This window comes from Mustela erminea, chromosome 1 (assembly GCF_009829155.1).
Source record: "Mustela erminea isolate mMusErm1 chromosome 1, mMusErm1.Pri, whole genome shotgun sequence".
Taxonomy (NCBI): domain Eukaryota; kingdom Metazoa; phylum Chordata; class Mammalia; order Carnivora; family Mustelidae; genus Mustela; species Mustela erminea.
This window is the reverse complement of record NC_045614.1, coordinates 56080545-56092802: the sequence shown is the minus strand read 5'-3', so window position 1 is coordinate 56092802 and position 12258 is coordinate 56080545. Positions and strand designations below refer to the sequence as shown.

At 37.5% G+C, this 12258-nt stretch overlaps 1 protein-coding gene across 1 annotated transcript; it reads left to right on the top strand.

Moving 5' to 3' along the window:
* Positions 1-276: 276 nt before the first annotated feature.
* Positions 277-4399, top strand: LOC116589149 (vomeronasal type-1 receptor 94-like). Its single transcript, XM_032341128.1, is given in 4 exon segments — positions 277-343; positions 346-457; positions 668-813; positions 4389-4399. Coding segments are annotated over 4 exon segments (336 nt in total).
* The last annotated feature ends 7859 nt before the right edge of the window (positions 4400-12258 follow it).

Sequence of the window (12258 nt, the reverse complement as noted above, 5' to 3'; positions counted from 1 at the left end):
GAATCTCTTATTTTTCTTTCCAGAAATAACATTTGCTTTAACATTCACATGAAGATGAATGAATGTTCCAGTTACGTTGTCATTAGAAAATGCCTTTTATCTTTAAGCTGGTATAGGATCTCAGAAACCTCACTTCTTTTCCTCCACATTTCACTTTTCTTTGTGGGACTTAAGCCCAAGCTCACTGACCTGACCATTACCCACTTTAGCTATAGTCCATATAATGATACTCCTCATCATGGGGTTCTTGTCTACAGACATTTGGTGACATGGGATATGCAAAGTGACTTCAGATGTGGAGTGATTGTCTTCCTTAAGGTACCGAGGGGACTCTCTACTTGTACACCTGCCTCTTAAGTGTGCTTTGGGCCATCACCATCAGCCCCAGGAGCTCCTGGCTGCTAAATTCAAACTTAAATCTCCAAATCCCATCCTGTGTTTATTTCTTTTCTTATAGGTCCTGAACATATCCATCTGTAGCAATTTGTTCCTCTGTACTTTGACCACAGCCAATGAGACCTAGGCTAGTCTTTTGTTCCTAATGGAGCACTGTTCCTTTCTGCCCATGAGCTAAACAGGGGCCTATGTTTCACACTGATGGCATTCAGAGATGTCTTCTTCATGGGTCTTAGCTCCTGTCAGGTGCATACATGATAATTCTCTTAAGGAGACATAGGCAGCAGTCACAGCATCTTCACGGCAAGAGTCTCTCTCCAAGAAGCTCCCCAGAAAAATGGGCTACTCAGACAATTATGCTGCTGATGAGTTGTTTTGTGATCATATATTGTATGGATTTCATTTCATTTTCCATGGGCAAGACATGGACAAATGATCCAATCTTGTTATGTATCCAGATGTCATGGCCAATGGTTATGACATCATCAGTCCTTTGGTGCTAAGCACTGGTGAGAAACAATAAAAATTATGCAAACCATGTAGGGGAGGAAAGGTCAGTGTTTAACAAAACAGCAATAGAAATATTTTAAGAGAAAAATGCTTCCACTCTTGTTAGAGCAATCTTATGTTTCACAGAATTTTCTCTCTGAAAAAAATTGATTAAATATAGCATTAAAAATTTTCTGTCATAACTTGGTAATTTAGTATCTATATGACTAAAAACTACATTGTAGATAATTTGGGCAGTCTTTTTTTTAATATTTATTTATTTATTTGTCAGACAGAGATCACAAATAGAGAGGCAGGCAGGGAGAGAGGAGGAAGCAGGTTCCCCGCTGAGCAGAAAGCCCAATGCGGGGCTCCATCCCAGGACCCTGGGATCATGACCTGAGCTGAAGGCAGAGGCTTTAACCCACTGAGCCACCCAGGCGCCCCTTGGGCAGTCTTTTTTTGAGAATTATGTTGTCTAATGAAAATTCTTTTTATGAAAGATTGTTTTTTTAACTTTTTCTAAATTCCCTCCACTCTTGGTGGTTTTAATTTCTTGTATTAAACTCTTCTGTATTTTCACTAAAATGTATCTATGTGTGTATATACTTTCTATATTGATATTGTTATATCTCTTATTAAGCCTTATTCCATGTAAGTGATTATCCTTCCTAGGAAGTTCTAAATCTTTATCACTTCAAATACTTGTTCTTTTTTTCCCCCAGTATTTGTGAAGTTCCAATTCAGTGTGTGTTAAACCTTATTATTTTATTTTCTATGTTCCTTAATATTTTTCATATTTTCCATCATATTTTCCATATGTTCTATGAACTAAATCCTGAATAATTTCTTCAATCTATTACTCTAGTTCACTAATTCTCTCTTCAGCTGTGTTTCAAACTGCTATTTCACACATCCATTAATAGTGTATTATATTTATTGTTTATTCCTAAGAGTTAGTTTCATTTGTTCTTTTTAATCTGCCTGGAGTATTTTATAATTACATATTTTCTTCATATTTTATTAGTTTTGTATGTATGCCTTTCTAAAAAACGTTTTACTCTACTTAATAATAAATATCTGATATCCACGGAAATATAATTCCATTTTCGTTTTTGAGGGCTATTCTTAGTATTTGAAAATTTTTAATTATGGCTTCATATTTAGCAAATTTTAATTCATAGGGAAAATCCTAGTTGAGATGTATTTATCCAGTGAAGGGGGATTTGAATTCTCTTCCTCCTAGTATATGACACAAGTCTGGGGAATTTTCAGATTAATCTTTTGTTTAGATTTTCCTGGACTCTACACAAATGGGGATAAATTTGAACTCCAAGCCAACATAAAAGCAAGATTTTGTTCCCAAAAGAAGCCAACAAAGCAGCGGGGTAATTTCATTGTTAAGTTCCTTTACCAGATTTTCCAAGCTCACATTTTTGCTAAAGACATCAATCCTTATGCACACTGGCTTTATGTAGGAGTCCTGTTCCTCCTCTATGCCTTGTGTGGATTCATGATATTGTCACCTGTCTGCATATAGTGGTCAAGATCCCCCTTTCTAGGTTCAATAAACAACTCAAGAGGAACCCACTTTCTCCATTTCAGATTCCTCTTCATATTATCCCAAGGATTTCCCACAGTTTTATAAACTGTTACACATTTTTTAAAAGGCTGCTTTGTACATGGTTTATAACACATTAGTGGTGGAAAGTTCTTCTGTGTTTCTAGTCTGTGTTATTACCAGAAGAACCACTACTTGTATATGAAAGAAAAAAAAATTTAGACTAATTATATAATAACTTGTTAGGCCACAGTGTCTCATGAGAAATACCAATTTTGTGATGTCTTTACAAATGCTTCAAAAAAATTCCAGGGATCTCTGTTTCCGTTTTTACCTCTTAATTTGGGAAGTGGTATGTAAAAGAATAATTATTATATTAAATAGAATTAACCCTATTAAAATCACCATTCAGCTTATTAAAAAATGGGAGTCTATTCATATATTTGAAGCTCATGTGCATCTTTCTCTAAATGCATTGAACCAAAAATCAAAACAAAAAATAAAAAACTTCTCCCAAATGAATTGCTATCTTGATTATTACAATTATTTTCTTTGCTTTTCATTTTAAAGTTGTTACAATATATGTATATGAATATATCATTAGCTTCCCTATAACCCTACAATTGCTCTACTGGGTATTTATCCCAAAAGATATAGATGTAGTGAAAAGAAGGACCATCTGTACCCCAGTGTTCATAGCAGCAATGGCCACAGTCACCAAACTGTGGAAAGAACCAAGATGCCTTTCAATGGACAAATGGATAAAGAAGATATGGTCCATATATACTATGGAGTATTAGGCCTCTATCAGAAAGGATAAATACCCAACTTTTGTATCAACATGGACAGGATTGGAAGAGATTATGTAAATGAAATAAGTCAAGCAGAGAGAGTCAATTATCATATAGTTTCACTTACTTGTGGAGCATAAAGAATAACACGGAAGACACGGGAAGATGGAGAGGAGAAGGGAGTTGGGGGAAATTGGAGGGGGAGATGAACCATGAGAGACTGTGAACTTTGAGGAACTAACTGAGGGTTTTGGAGGGGAGGGTGGTGGGGGGTTGGGTGAGCCTGGTGGGGGTATTATGGAGGGAACGCATTGCATGGAGCATTGAGTGTGGTGCATAAACAATGAATTCTGAACACTGAAAAGAAATTTTTAAAAAATATAAATGCTAAATTAAATTGATGTTTCCATGTTAAAAAAAAAAAAAAGGTATGTAGTTACTGGGACACCTGGGTGGCCCAGTCAGTTAAGCACCTGCCTTTAGCTCAGGTCATGATCCCAGGGTCCTGGAATAGAGCCCCACATCAGGCTTTCTGCTCAGTGAGACTTGCTTCTCCCTCTCCCTGCTGCTTCCCCGCTTGTACTCTTTCTTTGTCAAATAAGTAAATAAAATCTTAAAAAAAAAAAAGATATGTAGTTCCTTTCACAGATTATATATGTAGATAATTCTCGATGAAGTACCAGTAGTTTATTTTTACTTTTGTTTCCCTTGCCTCTGTACCTAGATGTACCTACTAAGAAAGATGTACCTAGTAAGAAGTTGCCACAGCAGAGGTCAAAAACGTTGCTGCCTGTGTTCTCCTCTAGGATTTTGATGGTTTCCCATCTCACATTTAGGTCTTTCATCTATTTTGAGTTTATTTTTGTGTATGGTATAAGAAAGTGGTCCAGTTTTATTCTTTTGTGTATTGCTGTTCAGTTTTCCCAATACCATTTGTTGAAGAGACTGTCTTTTTTCCAATGGATATTCTTTCCTACTTTTCCAAAGATTAGTTGACTATATAGTTATGGGTTCATTTCTGGGTTTTCTATTCTGTTCTACTGATCTATAGATCTGTTTTTGCCAGGACCATACTGTCTTGATCCTTTGGGCTTTATAATATAGCTTCAGGTTCAGAATTGTGATGCCACAGCTTTGCTTTTCTTTTTCAGGGTTGCCATAGATAATTCTATATTCATTCCTGGTGACTTGGTTTCTATGCTAAGCCTTCTGTTTTGAGAATATCCTTGATGCATGAAGCTGTAGTTCATCAACATTTCCATGGAATGGCATCACATGAATATAAAAAATGTCTTTTTCCAATCATCTGACTGTGTGCAGGTAAAAAGTCTCCTCTGAATATTACTCTAGATGTTTCCTGGTCACACACATAACATTTTTTCTAGGATGCATACAACTGAGAGAATTTATTTATTCCTAAATTATGCCTGTTTTTATTTATATTAGTTCATGCTAAATTGTTTTCCAAATGGTTCTATAAATTTACCTTCTATATTTGCAGTATGTAAGAGTTTTCATTCTAACCAACAGTATAATCAAAGTTTTAAAATTCTTCCAATCTGGTGTGCTTGAAATTGTATCTTATTTTATTTTTTATTTTGTATTTCCTTGATTAATAATGAGGATAAGTACATTTTCAAATACATTAAACATTCTTGTGTATTTTTCCCTAAATAGCCTGTTCACATGTTTGCCCACTTTCCCACTGGGCTATTTGTAGCTTTATTATTAGGAGTCCATTTGATATTCTGTATATTAATAATTTGCCAATTACATACACTACAAGTACCTTCTCCCAGTTTGCAGCTTGTTTTTTACACAGTTCATGGTATCTCTTCAACTTTTAAACTTACTATATAAAATATGGGATATAAACAAAAAAAGGGTAGTATAATATCAGCTATGTACTCATTACCCTTCTTCAAAAATCATCAGTTCATGGCCAATTTCATTTCATTTCATTTATAGCCACTACTCTCCCAACTTATTTTTTTAAGATTTTATTTTTCACTTGAGAGAGAGAGACAGGGAGAAAACAAGCAGTGGGAGAGGCAGAGGGGGCAGGGAGCCCAATGTGGGGCTTGTGATCCCAGGACTCACAACCTAAGCCAAAGGCAGACGCTTAACTGGCTGAGCCACCCAGGTGCCTCCTACCCACCCATCTTATGCTGAAACAAATATCTCTGACAAATTACTTCATCAGTAAAAAGTCAATGTTTCTATTAAACAAGGGAATTTTCCTTTTTAAACATATTCACAATATCATTATTGCACCCCAAAATTTAACTTAATTAGATATATCATCAAATATCAAATGGCCATGTTTTCTGTATTGTGTATATATCTTCAGTTTGTTTGTTTGAATCTGGTCAAATAAAGTACCACAATACCTTGTGATTGATTGATATGTCTTTTAAAACAGCATCCATGTATCCCAAGAAAGTAGTCTGGGAGAGTTTCAGTTTTCATCATTTACTTTGTTTGCTAGCATAATCCAAAGTGACTAAAGAGTTATTTTTGTATTATTATGAATTCAGATGCTTAAACATGTTTAATACGTTTCAACATATTACATTTATTATCCTTACTGAAGATCAAACTCTCCTGTCTTTGGTATATAGAAGTCTATTCAGTGTGGCTTCTGGGTCCTCATAGTATTTGATAGCATAGTATCCACACTTCTTTGTATAAGAAATTCCAAGTTCATCTACCTTTTCTGCCCCAGACTTGAAGTCAGCCATTTCACCAACAGGTGAATGCTTTGTATAGACCACAAGCTGGATGCTAGAGAAATTCATTGCTATTGGGTTTGTAATTTTTCTTAGACATTCTTTATCAAAAACTGAAAAGCATTTTATTAAAAAATACATATGAGTTTACACTGATAACTTAAATTTGAATTAGAACAAAGGGTTTTCACTATATTTTATCAATTTTATATATTTGTTTCTTTCTGATTTTATACCATCCTTTCTGCTTTTGTTTATATTTCAAATTTTCTATAATAAAAGAAGTTGAAAAAAGATATCATAGATGGTTTTAAAAAAAAGTTGCAAACCAGAAGATATTTGTAGGATATATTATTGACCAAGAATTAATAGTTCTCTAAATTTCCAAAATTCCTAGTTCTCAAAGGCATGAAAATCATTTCTCATTTGCATTATCCCACATTACAATCATCCATTTACAATAAGAACTTGGACTAGTTACTTCTTGAAGTCAGAAAGGCAAGGAAGAGATTTTTTGCCTTCCTGGTTCCACTATGATATTTCAAGATATGCTCTTAGCTGTAGTCAGCCTACTCATGTATGAGAAGCTTTGAGCCATGTCACCTTACTTTGGACCGAGGGAAACCTGGGCTACATTCCTAGATCTTGTATTTTGCAGAACCTGATAACTCATTTATTTCCCTGCATTTCTTCCTTACTTCCCTACTCATTCTAAATTTATGCCATTTTCAGTCTTTCATATTTTTCATTTATATATTTATTTATCTAAAAATATTCTTGAGCCCTTAGTATGTGCCAGCCACTGAGTAAGGCTTTCAAGAGGAAATTTTTTTCATATTTATTTATTTATTTATTTATTCATTCATTTATTTATTTATTTTTTTTTTAGGATTTTATTTATTTATTTGACAGAGATCACAAGTAGGCAGAGAGGCAGGCAGAGAGGCAGGCAGAGAGGCAGGCAGAGAGGCAGGCAGAGAGGAGGAAGCAGGCTCCCCGCAGAGCAGAGAGCCCGATGTAGGGCTCGATCCCAGGACTCTGGAATCATGACCTGAGCCGAAGGCAGGGGCTTTAACCCACTGAGCCACCCAGGTGCCCCTCATTTTTATTTTTTAACAGCATTATTGATGTGTGATTAATATAAAAATTGCACATATTTAATGTATACAGTTTGATGGGTTTGAACATATGTATGCACCTGTGGAACCAGGATTAATTTGTGATCAAGACACATACAGTCACTGCCCTCATAAATCTTACAGCCTAATAGGGGATCCAGACATTAATAAAGTATTCACGCAAATAAATGCAGAAGATAAATATGGTGAATGCCATGAAGTACAGATGTAGTGTTTAAGGGATAAATATGTCCAAGGTATTACAGGAATTTTGAGCAATGGCCTATGAGGTTTAGAGATATGTGTAAAAGTGCAGAATGTACATTCCAAAAAGTGTGGAACTCATGCAGATAAACACAGGATTGAGAAATAGTTGATTTGAAAGGAGAACTATAGGCTATGCTATGTTTTAGAAATTAAAAGTGAGTCAGAGAGTACAGTAGATCCCTGTAAGTGAAAAGTACCTCAATTCTTCACTGAAAAACCATCCTTCCCCCTTTTTCACTCCATGTAATTCCACAGAGTTGACTCCAGCAATGAAATCATGAGGAAGACCTCTAAAAATGTCAAATCCAGAGAGTTTATCTCATCTACACTGACTGATACAGAGATAACCATGTGAACCATCATGAACCTATCAGGGAAATCAACTTTGTGTTAGGTTCCAAAACAGACATTATTCTTTCAACCTGCTGTACCTCTAACAAGGGCATAGGAGTTGATCCTGCTGTCCCTATCTGAAGCCTGATTCTAAAACCAATACAGAAGCACCAAGCCCTCCAAGCCTACCAAGCCCAAAGCTGCAAAAATAGGAAACAAAGATTCTTCAAAGTGGATTGCTACATGTAATCATAAAAGGGCCTACCCTCTTGCCTCAGGTTTCCAGATCTGTGCACTCTGGATAAGGTAAGCAGATCCATTTATTGAACATACAACCCTGTCTGTAGCAGCATCCCAAACCCACAAGGTTTTGGATGTTCACAGATGGTTGTGTAGGGAGAAGATCTGTGGGCAGGGATTCAAATCCATACTCAGATTATGTCTACCCCAGTGCATAATGTGTCACCTTCTCTCCCCACCCCTCGCCATGATCAGAGAAGTCCAATACAGTCAATCTGTCACTATGGAATATTTACATATCAAAGACTCAGTATCAACCTCTACATTTGGAAGGCTGGGTGCCTAGCCGTGGTAGCCATATCAGCCTTGGTGAGTGGGAAGTCACGGTGTTCACTCCTTACAGAGCCATCTCTTCTGCCATGGCCATTTTGTGCATGGTCACAATGAATATGGAGGAAGCTGGGCCAGAAGTTGAGTGATATCCACAGGATCATGATTATGGAGAATTCCCTCTGATATGGCTGCCTTTGCTGGGCAATTGTGTGGTGATAAGTATATACATATTCCGCCTATTCTGCAGGATTGATCCTCTTACCACCCTCCCACCTCCACTGCACCCTCCCACCCCCACCCCATGAGACTGTAGGTATAGATTGAGGGAGAGAAGGTAAAGCAGAGGAGAGATGACTGATTGTCTAAGTTCTCAGTCTATGAACTTTACTTGTGGCTATTGAAATGGCTTTGGCCCAAACTTGCATATGCCCAAATCAACTTATATTTATTTTATATGCATTTTTTGTGATTCAGTGGATCACATTATACCCAATTCATAAGACATTCAGTTTACTTGCTGTCCCATGACCAGGTATCTACTTTCTTGCAGTGTTCATACAAAGCGGGAATAACTTTTAAAAAGGAGAGTAGTGGACAGCAGAAAAGGAGAAAGGCACAATCTTTCTTTTTATGGCCAGTGCTGATTCTACTGTAGGTTTTACCAGTGGAACCCTGTAGCCATCTGTCTGCCATGAACACCTCTGATACAGTTAGGTTTGCTGGGGCTTAAGGACCAAGAACCAGAGCAACTTGTCCTGTTACAGAGACGTTTCTTGTTCCAAGTCCCATTCCAAACTGGGAGCCTTATGGATTACCTTGTAAAGCATCAGCACTACAGGTCCCAAAGTAAAGCACGTTGCCTCCAAAATCCTGAGACACTCACCATTATGACTCTTTCTTTGTTGTGAGTAGTACAATATACAGCAACTTCTCTTTCACTTTCCTATAAATATCCCCTTTTGCTCCAGAATTTGGACTCTTAGGAACTCCAACTATTTGACAATGATGCTGAACTTTATCTCCCACCATCTGGCACACTTAATCGTCTTAATAGGACGGTTATCTAGAGTGCTTCCTGTAGGGGCCTACTTAGCCAGTGACTCCATCTCGGTTAAACAGCCATTTTGTTGTTTGTGCAGTAAAACTTAAACTGACCCTGGCTCCCACCCCCGGAGGAACTTACTTAAAAGCAAATCTAGAAAACCAGTAAAATATGGTTGACCAGTCCCTGGTAACAGAGCCCAAATACAAGAACGGGTCAGGTCAGGTGGAGATAACAGAGCCCAAATACAAGGAAAGGTCAGGTCAGGTGGAGACATCCAATCAGTAAAGCACACATACTATCTCCCTAACCACCAAAGAATGTAAACTCCACCTTATGGATGCCAAACTAGGGTGCCAATTCTGATCAGAGTGATAGGCTAGTTCAAACAGCTACTATAGGGTAAACTATAATTCAATTGGCCACCCACGTGTGACCTAACATGACTATGCAACTTTTTCTGCATGTTACAATCTCATTGGCCAGGTTCAACCACATGGCCTTTGATCTATAAAAGCTAGTCTGTGAGGCTGGGGATGGTAGCTCTCTCTGTAAGAGACGGCCCTGGCCAGTTGGTTTGATTCTTGATGCTGGCGCAAAATAATCTTGGCTTGACTTTCGCTTTAGTCTCACTCCTTTGATCACGGACCCCATCACTTCCTAATGCCCGATCACCAGATCCCATTAGCATGGGGTCATGAACCAACATGATGATCTGGTGCATACAAAGATGAAAAGCTCCCCCAGACTTTATTATAATACAAAGGAGGAAAATGGGTATAGCAGTTGGCAAAATAGTCAAGTAATTTTGTCCTTGCTTTATAAATGCAAATTTGTCTTTTATTATCAGTGGGAATGGAAAATCAAACACATGCCTGGATCTATTCCCCATGTGCCTTGTACCACATCTGCCTCCCCTCTTCTGGCTATCCCCTGTGCTCAGGCTCCACCCAGATGCCTAGAATCATAGCTACAAATCATCGCCCCATGCTAGGTTTACAGTAACCTTTGGTCATTCTCCATCACCCACTGTTGAGAAGTCAAGTAGTCCCTAATCAGCAGCGTGGTGGCTCACAGGGCATCAGGGATCAGTTATGGAGCTATAAGACTGGCTGGTTACACTTCCACAGAGTCAACCAGAAAGGATGCAACAGGCCCAGAAGGATTCAGAATGGAGGGACACGTTATTAGGTCCCCACTCATCTGGTCCCATAGGACGGCATAGAAATGGAGGGACAACATGAGAAATAGCACAACTGGCAGTTTGCTCTGCCACCCAAGAGCCAACTCTAAACTCCAGCCAAGTCATTTTCAGATTCACATGGAAGCAGGAAAGCGGTTTCTGACTAGAGTTTTCCTTCTTGTTGAAAAAATGTCCTTTAGAATTTTTTAAAAATTTCAACAGGGCTCTATATAAGTAGTAAGATTTCATTTATTTTCAAATATTCTTGTGCCTTTTCCCCTCTAATATCTTTAATTGTATGTAGATTCTATTGGGAGCCACCAATTACTATGACCTCTCTGCATTTTGGAGATACTTACTCACTTTATTACTCATCTGTTTTGCTGATGAGAAATCCACTGTTATTTTTACTGTTACTGATTTTTTTGAAAAGTTGTCTCTTTCCCTTGAAGGTATTTAAGATTTTTCTTTATTCTCGATGTATCAGTAACTTCTTCGCTAGTGTTCCACTTCTACGTATGGACAAAAAAAAAAAAAAAATCTGTGTTGCATTCTGGTAAAGAAGCTCCCCAAACCCTTTAATTTGTGGGATTTTGCAAAGGTCCCATTATGTAGACATGATGGATTAAACCACTCATCACTGGTGATGAGACTGGTTTATTTTTTTAATTTTTATTTTTTAAAGATTTTATTTATTTATTAGAGAGATAGAGAAAAAGCACAGTAAGGAAAGCAGCAGGCAGAGGGAGAGGGAGAAGCAGGCTCTCTGCTGAGCAGGAAGCCTGATATAGGGCTTGATCCCAGGACCCTGGGATCATGACCTGAGCAGAAGGCAGCCGCTTAACTGACTAAGCCTTCCAGGTGCCCTGATGAGACTAGTTTAAACTCGATCTTGACTTTTGAAGAATTTTTCCTTTCAACAGTCTTTTTTTTTTTTTTTTTTTAAGATTTTACTTATTTATTTGACAGACACAGTGAGCAAGGGAACACAAGCAGGGGGAGTGGGAGAGGGGCAGACGCTCAATGACTGAGCCACCCAGGCACCCCTCAATGATCTTTTTATATTTCTAAGTGTTCCATTTTTTTCTTATCTACTTGTATTTATTTCTGTTTTAAGTTTTTATTTGAATTCCTGTGAGTTAACTTCCAGTGTAATATTAGTTTCAGGTGTAAAATGTAGTGATTCAACAATTCTGTATGCTTCTTAGTACTCATCGTAAGTGCATTCTTAATCCCCTTCACCTGTTTCACCTATCCCTGCCCTCCTGGGTGACCATCAGTTTCTTCTCTATAGTTAGGTGTCTATTTTCTTTCTCTCATTTATAGCAGCATTATCTACAATAGCCTAATTAAGGGAACAGCCCAAGCGTCCATTGACTGATGAATGGATAAAGATGTGGTACATATGTCTGCAATAGAATATTATGCTGCTTGTTTTTCTCCCCTTGGGATAAAATATTTAAAAAAAAAAAAAGTTTTACTAATGTATAACTGATACTCTGTTGGATGTATATAACTGATACAGATGGATGAGTTTTGACATATATATGCAACCATGACACCATCTTCACAATTAAAATAATGTATCACCACCTGCAAAATTTTCATGAATTGCCTTTTCCCTCCTGATCCAACCCTATCCCCAGGCAATGGGGATCTATTTTATTCTTTTTTTCTTAAGATTTTATTTATTTATTTATTTATTTGAAAGAGAGAGAGAAAGAGGGACAAGCAGACTCCATGCTGAGTGTACAACCCAACATGGGGCTTAATCCC